A 25,223-nucleotide genomic window follows, 5' to 3' on the forward strand; every position below is an offset into this window, starting at 1 on the left:
TCGAATAAGACGATAGTTAATCAATGTGTTGCTTTGTGCTCATAAATCTCTATCAATTAAGGACTCTTAGCAGCACTCTGGGGTCAGCGAGTGGACTTTATTCAGTCCTTGGGTAATATTGACCACATCCAAAATAAAGTTCTGGAGGAAACTCAAATGCAGATGGAAGGCCAAAGCTAACATAGGAGATCTTGGAGGTGCACAGGGAGCCCAGCCAGCTGCTCTGATCCGCTGGATGCTGCTACCGTTCAGCTGCTCACTCCCCAGAAACATAAAACGTGCATAACAGCGACATCTAGCGGACATAAGAGCAGACTTCAGGTCCCATTTTGACTGAAACAAGCCACTGCAGGACAGGAGATAATGTGATGGGGCTCTGGTTTATTGAGGTTGAGGGAGAAAAAATTGCAAAGGCGTGGGAGTTGTGGGAAATATGCTGATTGTTTGGTAAAAGGCAAACACTGACTCTGATTGTTTAGATGATGTCATTGTTCTACTATCCCTCCCATATTTTTTTCTTTTTCAATGATCCCTTTTCTCTCTTGTTTTTACTGATCCAAGTAAACTGTCACTTGATTCTTAAATGTAGTCACGCCAAACATAATTTAGTCAGATATCTTTGTCTTTACCTTATGTCTTTAGCAGTATGCCTAATACTGTCACTGAGAATTGCATTTTGGCTACATAATTGTAGATGGATAACTGAACAGATCTTCTGGGCTTAAGGTGTCACTGGGGGCCCTGGTCTGCAAAATGTCACTCAAAGTAACACCTTACCGGACAGAAAGGGACTCAAAATTACTACAAAGAGATGCAAAGGAACTGCAAAGAGACAAAAGTTAACCACAAAAATTGGCAAAACAACCACAAATAAACACAATACAACTACAAAGCAACACAAAACAAACACAAGGGGACACAAAACAACCACAAGGAGACACAAAATGACTACAAACCATCACAAAGCATCACAATAAGAAACAAAATTAACTAACATAGACACAAAGCTATCTCAAAATGACAAAAAGATGCAAAACAACCACACAAAATGTCTACAAAACAACCAAAACAGACACAGAAATTCCTCAGAGACCCAAGTGACTTCAAAAAGAAACAAAACAATAACATAAAGACACAGATGCCTACAAACAACACAAAACAGCCAAAACCCATCCCTGAAAAAACAAAAACAAAATTATCTCAATTAGACACAAAATTACCTTGAAGAGACCCAAACAACTAGAAAAAGACATTCAACCACAAAGACACAAATCAACATACATGCACAATGACTCCATAGGGACACAGAATAACCTCAAAGTCTGTGTGTCTTGCTGCCTTGTAGGAAAGGTGTGGGGGTCTTTTACATGTCTGTGCTAAGGGGCCAATCTCTCATAATCCAATCTCTCGCAACTAGTCCTCTGACAACACCTGAAACATATCTAAACTGGTGTCCTGTTTTAGGAGAAACCCCTCCTACTTATCCCGCGGTGGAGAAGACTGAATTTAGTCTACTTTCTGTGTTTGTGTACTTCCTTACTTACTCCACTTCACGGCGACTGACTGGGACGCGAACCGTCCACCTGATTGGCTACCATGGAGAGCGTTGCTACGTGACGCTTTGAAAACCAGGAAGACGCTGTTACCACACTGGTAACAAGAAGAAGAGAAATGGAGGACAACTTTCAGCTCGGAGAGGCTGGGGCGATAAAAAGTGTGAGTGACTCGTTTGATTTGCAGAGAATGCAGTAAGGAAATGTTGGCAGACGTAAGGTGAAGCTTGTGTGCTGTATATCGGAGTGGAGAGCATGCTGAAACGGTGCAACTAGGCTAGCTACTTAGCTATTGAGCTAACGCAAACATCGGTATTAGCCTCTCAATAAATTATATAAAACTCTAACTGATCTGTTACCAGCTATGAGACAATTTGACAGACCACGTCTGAGCAACAGCAGCAGTAAGGTTCGCCTGTGAGGCTATAATATTAGCTAACATCGAGGTTAGCCCTGCTAGCCAAAATTTGCACAGCTCAATGTTTTGCAGATGCTGTGCAAAGTTGGTGGTTTGCAATTATTCAGTGGAAAACTTCCACGAAACGTGCATATACACTGTAGGCTGCCTATACCTTAATTTCAGTGGCGGTGGAAGTATTCTTTTACTTTGTAAAAGTAGTTATAACAAACTGTGAAAATACTCCTACTTAAGAAAAACTAGGTAAGTATAATCAGGAAAATGTAATTTAAGTATGAAGAGTACACTATAAATACATAATGTAGAAAAATCATATCGATTGATCGGTCTGTCTGCCCGTGTATATGTGTAATACTTTTATGTCAATCGGATAATTAGTTAAGTGATAAATTGTTTTAACTGTACTTGTACATAAGCTATTTTGCACTTTACTCTGATTTAAAAATCTTAATTTTTAAACTTAACTAGATATGTCAGATAAATGTAATGAAGCAAAAAGTACAATATTTCCGTGAGATTTCTGAAATATGTGAGATGTAGTGAGGTAAAAATACGAGGGGCATAAAAAGAAAATACTCAAGGAAAGTACAAGTACCTCATAGTTGTAGATAAGTACTTGAGTAAATGTACTTAGTTTCATTCCACCACTGGTTCATTGGTACAGCTGCTACTGCAGTCTTATCCATAAAAAGCAATTATCTTTGAGACTCTGTCCTGCTCTGACCCAGTGCTGGAAATACTTGTTGCAGCTAGATAGGATGCCGTTGTTTGGGAGGTTCATTTATCATCCAGTTTGTTGCTGTGCTCGGGGTGCTTAGGGTTTTTTTTTAAGTTTTTTTTTGTGCTAAAATATTTTTGATGAAAACAAAATCCTCACTTTAAAATATTTGCAGTACACCCAACTCCATTTACAGTTGCAATGGTATTTGTAATTTCACAACTCTTTCTGATCTCTTTAACAATGTGAATGAAAAGAAAACAGAGAAACACTGCTTCAGTATTGTTTCCATAAGTATAATATTGAGACAGTGCTACAATTCAGGATGAATGCTCAACTTCTATTTCATCTACATTTAACACCTCCAGTAGAAAAATCACACTTTCAAAGGGGAACACCACCAAATTAAGAATTCCATTGTGTTATTTCCATGACTTAGAGAAGTTCAGTTAATATTTTTGAACATGGGCTATCACAAATTTATTCACAAATTTGAATTTTGGTGCTCTAGTTTTTGGAGTTTTTCATTTTAACTGATATTTTTGGACTGTCTTAGACAATAGAAATAACATGTATGAATTTTAAAAATTGGCGTGGTTTCCCTTTATGGTAGAGGTATACATTAGCATGATCACTGATAAGGATTAATGCACTTAATCCATCTTGTCCTGCCTTGTTAGCTGTTCCTCTAATCTGCGGTACTGTCTATTGTCCTTAGATCTTTAAATTAAACTTTCCTATTCATTTTCTCTCCATGACCAACATCAAACACCCTACTGATCCCAAGTCAGCATCAACAGGCACATAGGTGCCACTTACTGCAATGGTTATTTCTGAATGAGTTGGTATATTTCACTCCTAGTCCTTACGTGGTATTCAAATTTTAATCTACAGCACTTGAGAAAACAATTGACTACAAATTGCAGCGGTCTTCCCAGAATTTCTTCGAATTACTATGGTATTAATTTCAGCAAAAGTTGTGTATATTTTATATGTTATGTTGTTGGGTAAAAGCACATTAAAATTATGCAACAGTATTCAGATAGTACCCTGAAAGTGCCATGGTGGTCCTTCAGTAGAGCAATCGCTCAATTTTTCCAGGAATATCACACAAATGATGTTCGCTTGTCAAATAATACTTCTATCATATCTACACAAAAAATTGCCACATCGCACTAGGTGACTTCACAGCATTGGAAGTTGCACAAAAATTAAGAAGCAAAGGTGCACAAAGCATCAAACTTGATTGGTTTATGAAGATGGTATAACCTGATCTATTGTATTCTGAAGTCTATCCAGACAACATTTGGTTGGCTCATTAGATGGCGCAGTTGAAGTAAAGTGAAACCACATAGTTGTTGGTAATCGTTTAGAGTGCCAGTTTCTGGCATTATGATATCAAAATCTTTTTCCATTTTAAAATTTTGCACATTTCCCAGGTTGCAAAGTCTGGACGAAGAGCTCGCCTTGCAGCAGACCAATCCTCATTTGAAGATTCTCGTTACGTGAGGAAGTCCTCCACATCGGCTTCGATGGCAGAAGTAAGTGAACGGTATAATCGATGGTTAGTTGCATGTTATAATTTCACCTCACAATAATCTTCATTGATATGCATTTTGGTTTTATCTCACATGAATCACAGGAGGATGACGAGGTAGGTAGCATGAAAAAAGCGGTGACTTTGCATGGCTTCTGCTGCTAATGCTCCAGACATCAACTTTATACCATTTACAGTAGTTTTTATTGTGTAAACTCTGGTCTGCTATGAGTTACCATAATTGTTTGCTTCAGTTCAGCTGGTTGGATTTGATATCCAGGCCTGTTGAGATTCACCACCTCTCATATTACGCCACACACAGTAACACCAGCTTGACACACATGGTATAAAGTTTTAATGGGGTGTTCATTTATGCAGAGACATTTGAGTTGCCATTTTCCTATGACAACAGGTTTTTAAAGCAGTCACTATTCCAAAAGTGCTGCTCTTCATTTATTGTCCTGTGTGTACTGGATCTGATTTGCTTGCTTGAAGTGTTTTGAAGTGTTACTTCACACAAGCTCTAACCCCCCTTTTTAAACTTTAGAAGCTGTGTAATTGTTCTCTAGTAAATTGTCTAATTGAAAAACAAGCAGATTACATCACTAAAGTCCCCGATGACTCTCCCATAAATTTTCCAAAATCCTCTTCATATACTGCTTGATGTTACATGAATCACTTTAAGCCCTAGCAGAAATGTTGTCATAAAGTTTTCTTGGTGACGTCTTTCTCTTAAAACATGTTGGCGCCTGTGTTGCCAAATTTAGACTACATATAGGGCAAAAAAATATATGAGAGAAGTTAAATCAGAAGTGACAGTTGAAACAAAGCAAATAATTTCACTCCACTATCGCTGGCATTTCTGGAATCAGTCACGTATCCTGGATTGGCAAACTGTAAACCAGCCAACATTCCCAAAGCAAAACATTCCAGCGATGCTTTTGCTTTAGGCTAATCTTCCCAAATCAGGCCAACTTCCCCAATGTATGAACCAATATTCTCGCGCCCTCTCTGACCTGCTGTGCACATGCAATACATTTTTCCAGAGTGTCGTGCGACTGGATGGGTTTATTTGCAGTCTTCGTTTATCAACCCTGGCCTCTTCTGCCGAAAATACCCAACTGATTGGTCGCATTCCTGACATCCTTTTAAACAAAGACTCATTTGCTTTTATGGGCTCAGAGGGTTTGGCCACCACAAGTCCCTTGCCCTAGAGACCATCAGAGGATCCTAAATTAGAAAACTACGAGAGCTGAGCTAATTGCCTTAACAGCCATAACTATTTTACTACGACTGTGAGGTTCATATTTGGTCATGGAGAGTTTGAGGCGCAGATTTGTTTTGTTTCTCAGGACACTTATGGTCCTCTCCATTTTTGCAGAGTGAAATAACTGTCACAGGATGAATTTATCGCACTCAAAGACACTTGACCTCACTATCTTGTCTCTCATGAAAATTCTTCATTGTCAGGAATACCAAACATTAGACATCAGAGGAATTTCACATCACTTGAAGGGATTTTTTAGATGTTGCTTAAAATGACTCAGTTGTCATTATTGTAATTCCCTTTGTTCTTAATATAGAGACAGTTAGTAATTACACAAAGTTAAGGGAGCTTGTTCAGCCTGGGCTCTCTCGATTAATGGTAATATACAGCGGAGCAGAGTGGCTCCCCCTCCCTCTGCCCTGCTTAATGGTGACATTCAGATTTATAAATGGCTTCGGTGAAGGAACCAGCCATGAAAGATTATTTCCTCTTTCATCATAAACGAAAGAAATTCTTCACGAGCACTTTGTCCTCTGCAGACCCAATTTAGTAATGAGAAATGTTGTGCCTTTTTTTTCCCTAATTCATTTGTCTAGTGCCCACCCTCGAGTACTCTGAGGAATTCATTCATTCAAGTGCTGGTCTCAGGGTCCCGGTCTCAGGATCGAGATGCATACTCGGTTTACTATTTTCAGAATCAAAGAATGAGAGGGAGAAGGTCTTTTTTTCCTACCAATCTATTTTAGGGTCAGACTTATGGGTCCTGGCAGTTCCCACACTCGGCTCCATATGTCCTGGCACTGGAAATGGACAGTATTGAAAACTATAATAATAAACCGAACAATGGAGTGCATGTAGATGGCTCTGTGTTGCACTTGCCAGGCATGTTGTTTACTGCACAGGAGCTTTTTGGTAGCTTAGAACTTAAATATTGGAATCAATGATTAGAGGTTAACTTTGGTTTAAATGGTCCCAAGAATTGTAGCAGGACATTTAAACATGAATTTTATTATCTTTTAAATTAAAGTTAAGGGGCCTACTTTTCCTGCTGTTGTAGACAAGAGGGCCACCCACTGGCACATTTCCACTTTAAAAACAGATTTTGTACTCACACATTATAGTCACCACTTTGTCAAACATGTATTAATGTAAGCCCTTTAATTATAACAAAATTTAAAGGAACAGCATCTAGTGGTGAAGATTGAAGTTTGAAAACTTCTCCCAGTTGAAATTATTTCAGTGTTTTTAGTTCAGGTGGTTTATTCCAGATCCCTTCCTTTCCAAAACAGATGAACCAGGTGATTAAAACTGATTAAAACAGTTTCAAAAAAGCAGTTTCAAGTTACAAATCAGTGTTTCTCCTGCACTGTTTGGCACATCGCAGACCGGCTTCTCGCCCAGCACCTGCTAATAAGACAAAAAGACAAATGGACCCTGTAGTTTGACCTGGTGTATACACTGAATGACGCAGTTTCACCATAGATAAAAAACTGTTTTTGTGACTCTTGTCGGGCTTCTACCTATGGTGGCTGATGGGAAAACTCAAATGGCACTCTCTAGAGCAAGTGCATGGTTTCTCCGTTCTAGGCTATTGTGGCAACATGGCAATCTATAAAGAGGAGTACCCGCTGCCTATGGAGATATAAACATCAATTTTTTTCCAGGTGCTTAAACACTAAAGAAAACATGTCTATTCCATTTCCGCCAATATATCCCACTAAATCCTACACACTGGACCCTTAAGGTGATTAATGTAACATAAACATATTTTTGTGTTTTATTTTCCAAGAGTACTGCGTAATAATAGTTACAATGCCTACAAATGTGTTTTATTTATCTTCTATGTGAGTGAGTACGCATTCAATGAAGCTCTTTGCTATTAAATTCCTCTCCTCTTCCAGGGCCCTCCTCCCAAACCGGCCCGACGGCAGGGCGGCTGGGCTGAAGAAAGCTCTGGGTCTGGTTCTGCCAAGTACGTATCTTCACCTTTTTCCCCCATCTCCTGTGGCTACGCTGAAGGCGGAGACTGTGCGCTGTGGTCTTGGGTTATGTGTTATTAATGAACTCTCATGCTGTTGAATGAGCTTATTTATCAGTGCATATTTGGCACTCAGGCTGTGAATCAACAAGGTTAGAGGGAGCCTGTCTGAGCAGGCAACTCTCCATTCGTCTTCATCTGTGAGCAAGGCGGTAATTGACATGGTTAATGCATCAGCCACAGGAGGGCACTGTTAGTCAGCTAGCCACTTCATCACAGGGGTTCAAGCCACTTAATCACCCCTTACCACTGCAGTCTGCTCTTTACACGGGGAGCACAACATGGAGAATTCATGAAATATTTGGAACAGATGGAAGGTGTTTGCCAAAAGCTTTCGCCCACAACTAACAAATCTAAATCTGAATACTGTACATGACTAAATCAACACGATACTTTTTTTATTGCAGTGTGTAACTGCCTCTCTTGTTTTCTTTTCCACCTGCCACTGTGCTTCTGTTTTTTCAGTCTCGGTAGAGGTGAGAGCATAGGAGATGCATCGAAGTGAACAGACTGAGTCAATTGTGCTTATTTGCGTAGTTTACTGCACCGTTAGTGCAAGCAGGGAAAACAGCAAACTCAATAGATCTTTCCCTTCTCACAGAAGGTCAGCGTGTCGCTTCTCTGCTTTTGTGAAACCCAGCTTGATTCCCAGTCTCAAAGCGATTGAAATACAGGAGGTGTAAAAGGGGTTTGCGTGCGCATTGATCCTTTCTGAAACAAAGTAAGTAATGGTCCCCCCTGGAACCGGCAAGGACTTTTCCCTTCAATGTCACCCCTCATGCTCAATCACCGCCGCCCTCCTCCCACTAATCCCAGCGCAGAAATCCCGGGATTTGTCGATCTATCACTTCTAATTGACACTAAATGATCTGTCAGTTTATTGATGAACCTTTGAAACCAGGTTGTCACAATATATTTTATCCCTAACAACTTTTTCCAGACAGTTTTACCATGTCTATCGCTTTGCCTTACATGAGTCTTAATCAAGGGGCCTGTAATGTGTCTTAAGTGTCGCCACCCCCGCCCCCCAGACAGGACACAGTCCAAGGGCAGGCAGGTAGGCTCCCTCAGCTCCTCTCTGCCCTGCCTGGGTGGACTGCAGTACCTTCATGTCTGTGAGACTTCAGTCAGACAGCATAAATGAGACAGACAAAACAGGAGTTAACTTTTTTGGCTGAGATCTGGTTAGCTCATTGTGTTTTTATGTCTTCCCTTTTCTTTTGGGTTTCCTCCTCTTAATTATTATTTTTTTCCCTGATACACATAATTGACATAAATTAATAGTCTGCATGTATCCAGATTAATGACAGTTGATGTTTGATGTAAAACGGTGTTCAGGTTTCCCTGTTTGCTCAAGGGGACTCGACGATAAGGCTTGATATCTGGATTTTTGTGCAAGCTTTATTCCTCTTGAACTGAATCTTGAATTGAAATGTTGTCTGCTCTGATTGTCAAGTCAGTTATTATATATATAAATCCTGAATCAAGTTAGCCTAAAAGGCTTTACAGTTTGTACAGCAAACAGTACAGCAAACTCTCCTCAGAAAAAAAACCTAAAGGTAGAGGCAGGAGTTGGTGTTCAGATGCTACTTTTGATATAGAGGCTTTAATTTATTTTTCATGCTTGTTCACAGGGGGCTTGCCTTTCTAGTAATGTTTCTACTGCTTCATACTGAACACTGACATTCTTATGCAGTTTTAATACCAACATTGGCACATTATGATATAAACTTCTTTTATAGTATTATTTTTTTTACATATGTAATTATATATATTTACTTAAATATATGATTTTATTTCTTTTCAATGAATACTGTAGATCTGCTTGATTGTTTTGGCAGCTAAAAGATAAAAATGTCAGCAAGAAAAAGACTTGCTATACTGGATGTGTTACTTTTAAAACCAGTAGGGGGCACTACTCAACCAGGAGAACTAGCAAAAGCATTTTGCTTCATGAAAATTATATTAAAATCTGGTATACACATTTTCAGGCTACTAAATGAAACTTACTCTGCCCTGATTCCTGCCTTATGTTATATCATGATTGATATGAAGTAATAACTTCCGATGTAATAATAATATTGTTTTTGTTTGATGTGCGGTGTGATTGCTACCTTTCTTAAAACAGATAGTGGTTTCTAAAAATACTGTGTTGAGTCAGAGAAGTGTTAAAACACAGTGTTTTGGTGTCTGGCATGCTCTGTTCAAGCTGAGCTGTGTAAATGGAGAGAAGTCTGAAAATAGCTGCATGATCCAGCAGGAGACGAGGCTGAGAAAACAGAGAGGAGAAGACACAACTACTGGAGACCCCGCTGTGTCTGATATGGCAGAATTACTATCATTAGATTCAGATGAATAGGATATATCAAAAATACCTCTGAGGACTGTGCCAGGGTATACATCTTTGAGTTTTGCGCTTACCGTTATTTTGACAGAAGTAAAAATGTAATCTAAGAGGGGCGTTATTTAATCTAACATTCGTTCTCTCTGCTGTTAAACAGATCTTCAAGAAGACCTGCAGCTGAAGACCTGGAAGAGTAAGTTCACTCAGCTACCAAATCCATATTTCACTTTACTCCTGCAGTTGTTGATTGACTTCAGTGCCAGTTACATTTTTGTGCAAAAAAAAATAGGTTGGTTTAAATGTTTGTTTGCTTTGCAGTAAAGTGGAAATAGTGCCGTACTTTCAGATTGTCCTTGGTTGCTAATCCTTGACTTCCAAGAACAATCACTTAACATGATTAAAAAACAGCGTCACTGAGTTGTCATCACTTTTATTGCTGTTAGGAGCCAAGTTTTCCTGTTATTCTAGTTTTTCCCCTCACCCTCCCGCACATCATTCTGTGACTTGAATAGACATCATGAGGAGACACAGGTAGAGGACGAAGTTGTCTTGTGTTTTACTCATCATCGCAGCTGGAGCCCAGTGCCTGAATGACTGTAGTAACATGGAGGCTTTGTGTGTAAAGTTGTTACCCTGCAGAAAAATCCCTCATGTTGTACTTCTGTCACAACTGTCTTGTCTCAGCTATACTTATTCAGTCTGCTGCTCCAGCTGGGTTTTTTTTTTTTAATCCTAGAGGTGATCTTGTCTGAGGCTGGTCACCCAGACAGCACAGCAGCGTCTCATCAGTGTTGACAACTGTTCAGAAGTCCAGTCAGACTGTAGCAGACCGAGCAAGTGTCCTGACTGCCATGAGAAAAAGTCGAGACAAGAAACAGGCCCATCATCAAAGCAAAGTAGCCCAGGAGCCAACACACTCACTCCCTATGATGACCTCACCGTCGGGCTGCATTTTGAAAGCATTAAATAATTCATTCTCTCACACTTCCTGTTTCTACAGCCGCCGCCTGCGACCACAAACTCCCCAGGGATCAGATGATGAAGGAGGTAAGAGCACCCTCACTATCCCCCCACTCTGTGTCTCTCCTCACGGGCAAAGAGGAGCCCTCCAGTGCCTCCCCGCCCGGCACATTCATCCTCTGGAAGCAGAGCAGATAAGCAGGCAGTCAGATCATCGCTTTTCACTGATGCTCACACCATATTTCTCCTTGAATCCAGCGTGGATTCACGTGTTAGAACTCTGCCTCTGCGTTCCTCCTTTTGACCAGCGTGTCACAACGTATCAGCGTGGCCCCTTTGATGAAAATGACAGGTGAATATGCTCATTAAATGAGGTTAGATCTATAAGTGATGGAGAATACTGTGGCAGGATTTCAGTGTTCCCCTAACCTCCCACAACAACACAGTTGGTCACAAACACACACACGTGCACACAGCGTGTCAGGCAGGTGCTGTTGAATACAGATCTAGGAGTAAGTGAGTCACCTGAGGGCCCAAGTCTGCGCACCACAAACAGTGTCAGGACTGAGGGGGGAGATTTCAGCTAAACCATGCCGAGAATAATTGTTCTATTTTGTGGCGCAAGTCAGCTGGGGATATAGGGTCAAACTGCTTTAGTAAAGATAGGTTAGCAGAATGAAATGTTCAGTTGACAACACTAAAGAACTTATACATATCTCAGATAGTGTTGCAATTTATGAGCAAATAAACAAAAGGCATAATGTTTGAACCCTTTTATCTACAGTCAACTACAGGTCACAACTCTAAACTGTTTTAAAACTGTCATGTCAAAATCATCATGTTTTTCAATTCTATGTTGCAATACATAATAATTATTAGAAAATTAATTTATAGAACTCAAAACAAAGCTACCAATATGTAAAAAAAAGTTAATCCTATTGAGTCAAATGTCTTTTTTAGTGTTTAATTCAAATATTTAACTTAATAATTTTCTCATAAAAACTGTGATCCATGATTAAGTTTGTGAAATGATTGTAATATGGAGATAGAGCAAGCAGTAAGGGACAGTACTTTATTTATCAGTGTAGAGTGGTGGGTGGGGACTGACTTTGTTTTTCCTAAATATATCATGAGCCTCCCCAGAGCTACAGATACTTTTCCTTGAGCCTCCGTGAGTGACAAGAAGAAAATGCATAAACGTCCCTCCGCCTTTTATAACAATATTTCACAGTTTCTGGCCATGATGAATTGTGTGAGTTTTGGAGATTTTTAAACCCCCTTTTGGGTTTTGTGGTTCTGAGGGTATTTAAAATAAATACAAAATACAGCCATTTAAAGTTGAATATCGCTCCCTTAACCCAAATCAAAAAACATAAATCCCTTCCCAGTGCTTAAAAACTACATGCACCATTTCCTCTCCTCTCATAAGTAACAAGGAGGCCCTAATATTTATTTATCACTTCAAATATATTTTTTGCAATATTTCATTACGTTTTTTTTTTTTGTTAAAAATGGGAACATTTCAAAAAGCACAAAACTCTCAAATTCAAATCTATTGATAAAACTCTGTTACTGTAAAAATGTTATAATAGTGTTTGTCTCAATTACATGTAATGTACATACACACACACACACACACACACACACACACACACACACACATTTTGTCTGTCACTGTCCAGCATGCAGTGGCTCAAACGGCCAGTTGAATGAAGAGTCCAGCAGAGGTTTGGTTCTCTTGCAGTTAATGCCGCCGGAAAGATTATTACTCTGTGGAGGGAGACCTCTTAATACAGAGCCGGAGGCAGGGGCATTGGAAATTACAGTGCTGAGGGTTAGTGAGATAGCCCCTGCGATCTTGATTATGTCCCCTACCCTTATCCCTTATGTCCACTGGCTACAAGCACAGACAGAGAGAGAGACAGAGAGAGAGAGAGAGAGGGCTAGCCCCATCCCCTGCTCCCATCTTCCCATCAGCTGCCCCCACAGCCTCCTGCTGGTCACTTAAAATAGCACCAGTATCACCAAAACACCCATCTACTTCATGTCTTACTATTAGCTGGCTATGTGTTGAATATCGTCCCATAAGCTTTTCAAATGGAAGCAGCAGCCTAGGTAATCATTTGACTGGACCCCTGCGTAGATTATAGGAGGCCAAGTGATGTGGGGAGACGTCCTGTTCGCCAAAGTCACTGACTGGCGTTTGCCTGCCGGGAGTATGTCTACATTCACAGCAAATTATCCCCTTTTGATATTTACATGCTTCAGCGAGGAAGCCGGACGCGAGCGTGTAATAAGGATACGCGTGGCCTGCTCGCTGCCAGACAAAAGCCACCTTGATACATGTCCAGCCAAGGGAGTATAGGTAATACAGACAGCTCCTCCTGACGGAGCTGCCCTTTGCGTCCGGAGAAAACACTGGCTTGTTTGCGGCTGCTTTGATGCCCTGCTTGACCTCCAGTAATGGGTTGAATTTAAAGCTCATTTAAAAATGTTGTTCCTTTTTTCACTTAATAATAGACTTTGCATATAGACAACATATGCCTCTGTGCTTCACATTGAACTCTCATGGAGTGTGTTAATAGTGCATTACTGGCTGAAATGAAAAGACGTGCGTGTGGACACATAGACAACCCAGGAAGCTGTTTGCAAAGAGCCGGACGGCAAGGCTTTTTGATGTCATTGCACTAAGACCATTAAATTTGATTGGGGGTCCAGGGGGGACGGATTCTGCTGAACGCTGTGCTTTGTAAATGAGAGGACAAAGTGTCACCGGGGCCTCATGAATATGAAATACCCGCGCCCGCATTTATTTGGATATCAGAAACACAGATGAATCTTGTCAGCGGCTAAACGAGCATGGCATTTTTAATTTGGTTTAATTAAAAAAGAGAAAGAAATAAGTTATCAACAGAGGGTGAGCTTTTGTTATCCGCTGAAAGTTGATAGGTTAGGTTTTGACCAAGTTGTCTTCTGAGAAATGTGTCCAGAATTTAAAAAAAAAAAAAAATTCTCAACAGTCTGTAACTTTTCTGGAGAACTGAAATTTAGTGTTCCATCAGAGATCGATGTTTCTTCAACTGCGGTTTTATTTTCAGGAGTTATTTTGAAGGAATGGTGACACAGATGCCGAGATATTTCCTCACATCAGATGCACACTTCTATCTCCTCACCTCTATTTAGCTCCTCTATTGACTTTCCCCTCAGGGTGCAGTACTGTGGTTAGAGATTACTGACAACCCTCTTCATGCAGTCCAGCTCTCTCTTTTCCTCTCACTATCTGTCTGTTCCTCTCTCTCTTTGCCTCCTCTCTCACTGTCAACACTCAGCTGTAGAGCTAATAAGGATGTGCAGTCTGCCGCCCCCCACCACCTTCCCCAGAAAACATTGTTCAGGAAATCCACATCACGCCCAAAGTTGACACATTTTCTGTGAGGGCAGATGGAAAGCCAGAGAAGTTTTTGACAACTGTCTGTAATCAAAAATGTATCCTGCTGACACGATGAAATGTTTTTGGGAAACAATTCTTCCTCATTTTTGTTTTTCTTTTAAGCTCTCTTCTTAAGCAGTACTGTAACTTTTAGATCAGCGATTCCCGACTGAACTGGTCCAGCCACGGCTCCATATTTCTCCTTAGTCCACACATTAGATAAAATACCACATTTTCCTTTTTTTCCCACAAAATGTAAATGACACGTCGGCTTAGAACACCAAGATATAAAACATGTTACAAGAATATACCGAATATGGCACTTCAAAATAAAAGCTCTGTGCCAGAAATTCACTGTACTTTAATATAAAGTGTAATTTTTACAAACTTGAAACATTCATGAGTCACTTGCAGTCAGAATGAAACAGCGACCCAAATTTGGACCTCGATCCAGCAGTTGGGAACCACTGCCTTAGAATGTCATCACACAATAAGGGACCTATTATGAAGTCTTAGAGTTCAATTCAAACAGTCTCTTTGTTCATTATTAACTATTTATCCTTTTTCCATCAAATCTTTTTATTTCCCCTATTATGCCTCTTTTATTTCCCTGCTCCAACAAATGTCCATCTAAAAAATGCTGTGAAAGTTTGCCCTGTCCTTCTTGGGAGTGGAGCCATCCTCTGTCCTGTTGCGTTTTGCCAATTAAAGTGGGTTCCTACTGTTTGAGCAGCGGGTTGGCGGCTCCTGGCACCACAGCCCCTGCCAGGCCGCACTGTGACTTCCGACCCCACACAGATGGGCCCGCAAGCAAATACTCTTGCACATGGCTGGATGCCGCCCCAGTCGGAGTGGCAGAGTGGACATGGAGGTCGGCCTACCGGCCACTGTGGGTCCTGGGGGTGGGCGGCGCTGACAGGGCCCAAATGCTAAGGTAGCAGGGGGTGCTTTCTGGGGAGCCCCTGGCCAGCGCCCCTCTCACAGCAGGAAGAGCTGCCGCCTCGCCTCCTGAATATTCATGGCCGCATGGCTATTGTGACAGGGCAGCTCTTATGAGGATGTAGCAGGAGAGAGGGAGGGGAGGAAGTGCCACACAGACATGGTCACACATACACATATTCTCACAGATCTGTGCACTTCTAGCAGCCATACACAGGGGATTTACTGTACCTTTCAAAAATTAGACGAGACTCAGATTTTCTCAGATTTCAACACTTTTTGAAATGTAATCAGCAGTGGTGGAAAGTAGTTAAGTAGATTTACTCAAGCTCTGTATTTAAGTACAACTTCTAGATTCTTGTACTTGAGTCTTTTTTTCCCCACTTTATACTTTCACTCTACTAAATTTCAGAGGGGAATATTGTAACTCTACTTTGCTAAATTTATCTAAAAGCTTTAGTTACTCGTTACTTTACAAATTAAGACTTTTGCAAAAAGAAAACAATATAAGGAGAGTTTATAAAATATGGTGTTTTCTTACAGATTTTAAAGAGTTTTTTTAGGTGTTATTATTTTTTATTTTTCTGAATTGGGTACTTTGGTAATTATTTTGATAAACATTCTACATTCAAGTCATTTTTTTCTTTTTTTAACAGTTTTTTGATGTTATCTCTGTTTTTTGTTTTTTAGATATTCCTGTGATTCCAGACCTTGAAGAAGTACAAGAAGAAGATCTCACCATGCAAGTTGCTGCTCCACCAAGGTATGGTTGTGACGCCTTAAACTTTTAGTAGTTCATCTTTACACACACACACACACACACACACACACACACACACACACACACACAGTATGTCTCCAAACCTGTGTATGACAGTTAACCTCTGTCCGTGCACAGGACACTAGATCAGTAGCCTGCTCTGGTGACTTTGATGGTTACCTGTCCTCCGCTCGTGCCATTGCAGAGTGTCTTGCTTTATTGGGCTGAAATGGAGAAATAACAGTTGGGTGTGATTTATGCAACTCTGTTACCAGGGTCTCTACTAACCGGGCCCTTTGATTTACAGGGCAGTGAGAGACACGCCGACATGTGTCGAATATGTAGCAAGGCTATGACAGCGGTGGAGGTTATTAGGCTGGGGCTTGCTCTCTGTGCGAGATAATATCCACATTGAACTCATTGCGGGGGCAATGTAGCGTGTAATGTGCAGTAAGTAGGACTGGCATGCACTGCTAGGCCCCGGCCACTTTGAGAGCCCCCCCACTTAATTCCAACCCACAGATAAGCAGCTGGGTTTCAATTTGAAGCGTTTACCACTTGGCAACCATCTCCTGCTCTCTGTGGTCTTTGCATCAAATCTTGGAGCTTCATTGTGCACAAACTTCAAACTTCTGCAAAGCCACTTCTCAGACTCTGGATGCATGTAGTGTGAAAGCACTGCAGTCAGGATGGCTGCTATTTTCTGTGACATGTTGTCGTGATTGAAACACATATCTGTTACTGTATCAGATGTCAGTTCTGACTGTCTGTTGCCCCGTCAGCATCCAGGTGAATCGGGTAATGACCTACAGAGATCTGGACAATGATCTGAAGTATTACTCTGCGTTCCAGACCTTAGTAAGTCAAGTACATTTATTTTTATATCTCTTTGATATTTCTAACTCTCTTCTCGTCAAGGTTGTCCGTTTCATTTTGCAACCAACATCACCTCTGTTTGTGCAAGCTAAGTGAATTTTTCCACGATCTTCCTTCAGGATGGAGAGATCGACTTGAAGCTCCTCACTAAGGTTTTAGCACCGGAGCAGGAGGTGAAAGAGGTGAGTGAGTTTTTAGTAAATATAGCTTGTGAGCTCCCAGCAAATGCCCGTCCAGCTGTTTCTAGAGCATCAGGGGAGGTTGCCACTCTGTCTCCCAGGTAATCAAGATTTATGATGTGTACATTAACACCCTCCACTCTCCTTCCCCCCAGTTCTCCTCTCTTTGCCCCCTCTGTTCCCCCGTGCTCTCTTTTCTTGGTATGTCTCCCTCTGCCTCTAATTCTTCTCCTCTCCTCCTCTTGTCTCTCTTTTGCTCTGCAGGATGATGTGAGCTGGGACTGGGATCATTTGTTTACAGAGGTGTCCTCAGAGCTACTGATGGAATGGGATCAAGGAGAGAGTGAGGAGCCGGCCGCGCTGCCTGTAACATGAGGAGGAGGTTTGGACTGGGACTCTAAATGGCTCTAGTGGGAGCTGGGTGAATGTCCATTACACAGAAGGGCCGCTGACTTTGCTTATCGTAACTTTAATTACTGTTTGTTATCAAGAATTTATATTTCTAGAGTGTATATACAGCGTTTCTTGTATTTTATAAATAAACTTCACTGCAGAGTGCACAGTGCAGTGCTGTCTTACCCTGTCTTTGTTTAGCTTTTTGGAATTTCACCCTTGTTTTTTTGTTAGTTTCCAACTTAAACAGCCAAAAGGCAAACTGATTTTGTTTGAAAAGCTCTTCTGACACAGATAAAAATGCCCTCCTTGTACTGCCAGCATTATCAACACCCTCATACAAGTCCAAGGTTGATAATCAGCTAAGCTGAAATCCAGTTGATTGTGTTCAAATTAACATTCCTCATTAAAGCCTACAACCTTATTGTTATTGACTGTGCCATTGACTTTATCTTCCAGGTCTTCGATAGGAGCAACCCCTTCTTCACTATTATCTCAAAAGCATTGAACAGAGTTCCTATTGACACCTGGGGGATTAGCATACATTATACCTTTTACTGGATAAAGAAGAATGGATGTAAGTCGGGAACAAGACGGCAGCTGGTGTCAGGTGTGTACTCTTTAAGTGAAAGAACAAAATCCTCACAACAATGTGATAACACTTAATAAAGAGCCCACAAAACAGGCCACAGGACAGGATACACACGTTTTCAGCTCTGAATTTAAATTAACATCTGACACATTTTCACAGAGCTGATTTCAGGAAGTGCTTTGTAAACCGTGCCTTCAACGTGTGCTGGCCGCATGTATCAGCATTCAGTTTTGTCTTTGGTTCATGTGTGTGAATATAAATGCAGGCCTCCAAAGTCAGGCCAGGTCTATTAGAGAAACAGCTGTAACATTTACAGATTGTGATTAGGTTTATTTCTGAGGCAGGGAGCGGTCTCAGGACATTTGGAGATGCACAGCAAAGTCCTCAAGGACACATAATCTATGCATCTAACAGCTCAATCACTGCCCATCACAAATAGATCCAGATTTTTTCATTTGGTGGGCCTTGAATCAACTTCATCAAGTGTAATACCTTAGGACGAAGCTATCACACGGGATATTTGTGCTCGGAATATTTGTGTGTGGGAGAATATTTGAGCTCAAACCCTGTGAGTGATCTGTTTGTTTCTCTATCAGACATACAAACACACACTTTTTTGCCGCCTCCACAATTGGCTTATTTAGCCAGACTTAATGAATTCTGCCCATATGCCCCGAGCAGCTGCTATGTTGCCCCTTCCTCCCGCCCCCGCCGAGCTGCGAAGTGCCCATCCATGTAGAGACAACCTCTAGCTGTCTCTCTGGAGAAGCCTAAGCCTGCCACTCCTCTGCTGGCAGCCGGCCGGTGCTGTCTGAGGTGGACTGCGGACGGGCCGAGGACTCAGATTAGGGCCCAGTGATCACGGGTTGTGGCCGGCCTCAAATGATTGGCCCGAGCATCGGTGGATCAGAGAGGGGATTAGAGAAAGAGAGAGGGATCCAGAGACGCTGTTTGGCATATGCTTGCATCCAAGCTTCTCAAAGTGACCTCTCTCTACTCCCTCATCCTGCCGCTCGCTTCTCCTTTATTCTCTCCGTGTCTCTCCGTGTGTACAGTATATCCTCAGAATGACCTCTCACTGTCTGGGTGCAGTGAATTCAATCACATCAGAACAGCTACAATATGTACATTATTTCTAGTAAGGAAGACAGTTGTGTTCTCAGAGAGCTTTTTGGTTATGGCGGTTGCTTTCAGATGAACATGGTGTCACTGGGAGGTGAGCTGAGTCTGAGGCCACGCCAACGCTGTGTATATCAGATCAAATGATACAGGCTTCACACAAGTTGAGGGTGTAATTTGTTTTTCCTTGACATTTTTCTATTAAAATAATGGAGCCATTACTGCTGTAACAATCCACGTTGAACCAATGTGTGCCATAGCAATCCGATATTTCATTCAAAATCCTCCAGTAATGACACAGTGTTTAACATCTTTTGATTTGATGGGGTGCATGCAATACCACAGCACACCAAAACTCAGAGTTTATGCAGGAAAAGAATTTTTCTCGTGTGAATCTGCGCTGCTTATTTTGAAAGCAGCAGTTTGTTAGTGAAGAGCCACTGTAAAACGTTTAGGCCAGTATGGACCAGCTGAGCACAGGTAGCTCTCAGGCTGCTGAGTTTAAATGGGTCATTTATCTGTGCTTTTAGTGAGTCCCTTGGTGGAAATGACTTTTCATCTTGTGGCAAAGCAAACAAACGCAAAGGAAGTAATACAGTTTAATTAAAAAAAAGCGGACGAAGGCCCCATTAATGTAATGTTTTTTCCTGCTCCTCGTCGACAGGCTTGTCTTAATGTATTTTGATATTGGGCGCTAATTGGAAGGATAGAATAGAGATAATATGCTTCCAGGTCTACCTAATATGCTGTGGTGTTGACAGAAGTTTATACATCTTATCTGGTCTCAATATCTGCCTTCCATATGGCCCAAAAGCAATATGCAGAGGTGTAATTAAAGAAAATGGGGAGATGTGGAGATAGCTGGGGCCCAATGCCGGGGCCCCGTAGACACAGAGTGAGGGGTGAGGACAGACGAGCTAAAGCTCAAGAAATATTAGGACCAGTTGATTCCACCAGGGGCTGCGTGCCTGTCACAGGTTCCCCGTCGCTGACCCAGCCGGCACTGCATCAGTCAGGTGCCATGAAGCGGTCATGAGAGGATTATTATCTGTTTAAAAAGGCAAGAAAATAAAGACGTCCCCCCTTTTTAAAGCCAGGGACGAGATCATGTTTTACACATTAATTTCTAACTAGCTCGACTATATCAACCATATTCAAATGGCTCTTGCGCCCTTTGAAACAAGCCTCAAAAAGCAGCCGCAGTATTGATTTGCCACAAAGACTCCATGATATTTCAAGTATAAAGGAGAGATCCTCGCCACACAACTAAGGCAGTCAGATCAATATCATTTTTTGATCAAAAGGGGATTTGCTTTTGAAATAGCTAGATTAAACAGATGTTTTATTTTGCACCTTTAAAAACCCGCAGGGGGTTGTGTGAGAGGAGGGGGAATTACTCCACAAAAGAGACAATGAAAGAGGGTATTTTTTAAGACAGAAAGTTTGACGGGTTGAAAAGTATTTTCAGTTTTGTCAGTGCCATTTTTCCCCTCTCTTCTTTAGTTAATATTCTATCGCTCCAAGTCCTTTTTTGTTTACCCCAGGTGGGCTCGGACATGAAATGGCTGGGACAGTGGCAGCTTTGAATGCCCCTGGGCATCTTACGGCCGTCATGTTGTCAAAGGACCCGGGAGGGGAAATGAGAGGCCGGGAGTTTTTTTCAAGTGTAAACCATGAGGTGGTGGAGAAAAAAAGCTTCTGTTCTTTTTGTAACAGCGAGATTGGCTGAATTCATTATTATTATTTCCCGCTTTCCCCTCATATGTTTTTAGTGCGGCCGATGGTTGGAAGGCGAGACAGGGGTTTGAACATGAAATACAGTCCAGCTCCACATTTGTCATGTATTTTATTATTTCCCTTCCTCACCTCTCAGTCCTGTACGCGAGGTCCTTCATTTTTCACATGACTGGTTTTCTTATCATTGTGGGCCCTCTCTGCTGGCCTATGAGTGACTTAAAGGCAATAAAACACAAAACATTCTGTAAAACACGGATGCCTCTCTGATCGCGGAGGCCCTGCAATGCCTCTCCGGGAAATTATGATAATAACTCAGTGGCGGTCGGAGTGGCCAGGTCGCTTGTGGGGGGCTGGGGGCAATGGGACGGGGTCCACCAAGGTCCTCTGAGCAGGGACAGGTCAAGGTGGCCTGTTGGGCCTCGCCCCACACAGCCCCCTCTGTCATAAACTCTTTCCATCATGCAGTATGCTGTCCGCAGCCGGGTATACAGCAGGAGCTCTTTGTCTTGTAGCCACTGGCGATAAAGCAAGGGCTGATGGTTGTGTTGGCCCCCCGGCAGTGGCGAGGTCAGCCGAGGAGCTTATCATAGCCAGCAGAGGAAAACGCCTGAGTCAACACAATTCTGCTGTTTGCCCTCTGAGGGTCACAAACACACTGCTGCTGTTTTGAACTTTTTGGTCCTTTTGAGGCGAAGACACAAGGCAGCAAGAGTGTCTGCTCGTGATTTTTGGTGTCTGGATTTGTCGCTGGGCGAGGGAGGGGCTGGATGGAGCCCCACAACACCTTTGGAGTGTGTGAATGAGAAGGAGCGAGGACAGGAAGAGAGCGTGGGCTCCACCACTGAGGTGCTGACAGAGGGGACCGAGGGGCTGAGATTGCACCTGTTCCGGCCCAGCACCCTCCCAGCAGGGTCTCGCCAGAGCCTCAGCCTTCTCCTGGCATCTGTGATGGGGGCCAGGGCCAGTCCCACCTCCAGCGCTCGCTCCACCTCTTCTTTTGCTTGTAGAGGAGAGACGAGAAACGCTGGAGGCTCCATCTGCCGAGGGCTCGCTGCGGTCTCTGCGGCCCGCCTGGGGAAGGGGGTTGCTAGGCCTCCACGACTCTGCTACGGGGGTCTCACAGTGGTAGACCACAGCGCGGCACATCACACGTCACATGCCAGCTGGCCAGGCTCTCTCCACTGTAAACAGAGACTAATGACCACTCAACACACACACACCAAACACATAGCTCTCAGTAGAGTGGAGGAAGGGGAGTAAATGTAAGAGAAAAGGCTTGGTTTGGTTTGGATAAAGGAAAGCAGCATCCTGAGGTTACTTCACAGGATCTGCTGCTGTAGGAGAAGCTGTTTGAGCCTGGAGAGGGAGCTCACCGTCACAGTGGGACATTGCTAAAGCTACTCTTTGGCTCTGACTCTGAGTCCACTACATCACAGTCCACTGGTTTCTTGCATGCATGCAACATCACAGGCCTCTCAGTGCTCCACAAGCCCCCAGGCTCAAGCTGGTCCACCCGCTGAGCCAGTAAAGCTCTCATGTTGGATATCTGTCCTGAGGAACTGTATGTTGCTATGAACTCTGGGAAGGAATAGTGCACAAGGCCCTGCTAAAAAATGGCCCTTTCAGCTTGTGGGCCCCTATAATCTTTGGAACATTAGCAACTGTTGATGTGCTGCATTAAGAAATTTTCATAAAGAATTCAAAATGTAATAATGAACATCCATCAGTGGGCTGCGCCTTTACTTTAACCATAACATATTTACTGTATGTCAGAGAATGGATGGATTACTGAAGGCACAAGCCCAGGGACCCAAAATGTAAGGGCCCCCTTGGCCTTCATCTGTAAAATGTCACATGAATGAAAACATACTGACTTGGAAGAGGTGCAAAATGACCAAAAAATTACAAAGAAATATCTAAATAGACACGTTTTTTTAAAATATCAAATACACACTAAATGATTACAAAAACATGCAAAACCACCAAAAAAACCCCGCAAATTAATCTCAAATATACACAGAATTACCTCAAAGAGATTCAAAAAAACAAAAACATATAAAGAATTGCCTCAAAGAGTCACAAGAAACACAAAGACCCCTTAAATGACCCCAATTACACACCAGATTATCTCAAAGAGACCCATAATGACCTCAGAGAGACACAAAACAATGATAAATAACCTCCAAGAGACACAAAAAGACCACAAGGAGACAGACAACAATCACATGGAAATACAAAATGACCGCAAAGAGTTACAGAGAGACAAGATTATCTAAAATTTACAAATACCTCAAAGAAACACAAAGAGACCACACAGAGAGAAATGATGACCTCAAAGAGACACAAAACCAAAAAATACAAAGATTTACTTTAGAGATACAATAAGACCTCAAAGAAAAACAAAGAGATGCAAGATTAGACAAAATGCACAATTAATTACCTCAAAAAATACAAAACAACCTCAAAAAGACACAAAATGACTATAAAGAGATACAAAACAACTCAAAGATGTATAAAGACAACGAAGAGACACAAAACAAACAAACAAACAAACAAAAAAGAGGCAAACCACCGCAAACTGTGTGTCTTGCTCCTGTGTTGAAGAGGTGGTGTGGCCCTTTGCACATCTATGCCACTGTCTCATAATCTGCCCATGTGTCAAAGTGGCCTTGAGTTTTGTGTGTACAGACTGAAGGACATTTGTCTCTTCGTGTTTCCTGTCCCGTCTCATTCAGGATCTCCTTGTCCATGTCTCCAAAGCTCAGTTTTCTCAAGAATTTTCCTCCTGCAATCAAATTACAATTATTTTTAGCATCCCCCCAACCAGATAATTTCATATACGTCTTGCTATCTCATTTGACGTTTTACCCTGATGTCCCCAACACATGCATTTATAGATATAAATATATATGGGGATATAAATAAATATATCAAATGCAGGATAGGAGTAATGTGACATTGAGTGTTATTCCCCAGTTAGTCAGGTAGAGGTAGGGAGGTCACTCGGCTACACTGAGCCACTGGCAGCCCAGGCCCCGCTGGTCCACTGGAGTGACTTGGCTTCATCTACAAACTCGCAATAAATATCTGGCCATCATTTATTTTAATTCACTCCTTTCTTGCTCAGATGGAATGAATTCTTAACCTTGTAGGACAAGGACACTCGCATGCTGCCTGCCTTGCCTTAGCTGCTAAATTATTCTTCATTCTTCAGGGGGAATAAAAAAAAAAAAAAAAAAAAAAAGGAGTCCGGCGTTGCTCAAACTGTCAGCTCCAATGAAAAGCACGCCTGAAAACGTTGTCACTGAACCCCTGGACAAGGAAAAGACGGGGAGTGGGCAGTGAAAGACAGGGTGAGAGTAGTGGGGGAGAGAAAAAAGGGGGGAAGGTGGGGGAGTCAGCAGCCTCCAGAGTGATTTATTTGCCAAATCAGGACACAATGAGTCGATTATGAGTCCTCTAATAAGAGAGAGTGTTTGGGGACCCACTAATTGGGCATGATTGAGTTGCAGTCTGGGAGCCGGGCGAAAAGGGAACCTGGTCGGCGGCTGTCATGCAATCATCAGCTAATCAGAGCTTTGAAATTAAAACTGCGTGTTTAGGGTAGAGGACGGGATAATGGCAGGGACCTGTCTGAGCTCTGAGGCTGCCTGAGGAGGCTGTTACGGTGCACATGTGTTTGTGCACTTGTTTGTGTGTGTTTATAAGTACAGTATGTATGTGTGTAGTGGATAAAACAGATTATTGTAAATGCTGTGTGTGTTTGTGCATGTGTGTGTGGGGGGCTCTCATCTCTGACTGTGCTCTGTGCTGGTCTTGATGAGGACAGTGAAGGAGCTGTAATCAGCCCAGCCCTTACGCTAATACTTCTATGGTGTGTGTGTGTGTGTGCGTGTGTGTGTGTGTAGCTTAATCTGCAGGTTAAAAAAAATATATATATATTTGTTTGTTTTTTAATAAAGGCAGAATTGAGAAATATAATCTAATCCAAAAGTAACTGTAAACTAATATGTTGTAGAGATTATTCAAAATAATATATCATTTTCAAAAATTGTTACTGTAATAGCAAAGACTTGGAATATTTTATATATTTATATATTAACAGGTATTTATACTCATTTGAAAAGTGAAAATGAACAACAATATGTTAGTCCTTTTGGTTAAACATGATTGAAAAGAAAATGACAAGTCATCTTTAAAATAAAAATAAAAATACAAGTTTCCTCCATTATTAGCACATGCTAATGAAGTGCCACAGCTCTTGAAATAATAAATAAAGAAGGAGGTTTTAAAAATCCCAAATTAAACGGAAGGCTTCAGTTTCTCCAAAACAATGTTGGGAATTTATTTCAGTTGAACCGTT

At 41.8% G+C, this 25,223-nt stretch overlaps 1 protein-coding gene across 2 annotated transcripts; it reads left to right on the forward strand.

The window, feature by feature from the left end:
- The first annotated feature begins 1,655 nt into the window (after window positions 1-1,655).
- Window positions 1,656-17,820, forward strand: LOC121954009 (intraflagellar transport protein 43 homolog A). Of its 2 annotated transcripts, XM_042501312.1 has the most exons (10): window positions 1,656-1,716; window positions 4,129-4,230; window positions 4,332-4,343; window positions 7,395-7,465; window positions 10,033-10,068; window positions 10,876-10,922; window positions 15,895-15,967; window positions 16,747-16,822; window positions 16,960-17,022; window positions 17,284-17,820. In XM_042501312.1, exons 1-10 carry the CDS (start codon window positions 1,672-1,674, stop codon window positions 17,392-17,394), a joined length of 636 nt encoding a protein of 211 aa, XP_042357246.1. In that variant the 5' UTR covers window positions 1,656-1,671; the 3' UTR covers window positions 17,395-17,820. The 2 variants fall into 2 exon arrangements, with proteins under 2 accessions (XP_042357246.1, XP_042357247.1); XM_042501313.1 differs by lacking the exon at window positions 4,332-4,343.
- The last annotated feature ends 7,403 nt before the right edge of the window (window positions 17,821-25,223 follow it).

The sequence above is a fragment of the Plectropomus leopardus genome, chromosome 14, assembly GCF_008729295.1.
Source record: "Plectropomus leopardus isolate mb chromosome 14, YSFRI_Pleo_2.0, whole genome shotgun sequence".
In the NCBI taxonomy this organism is placed as follows: Eukaryota; Metazoa; Chordata; class Actinopteri; order Perciformes; family Serranidae; genus Plectropomus; species Plectropomus leopardus.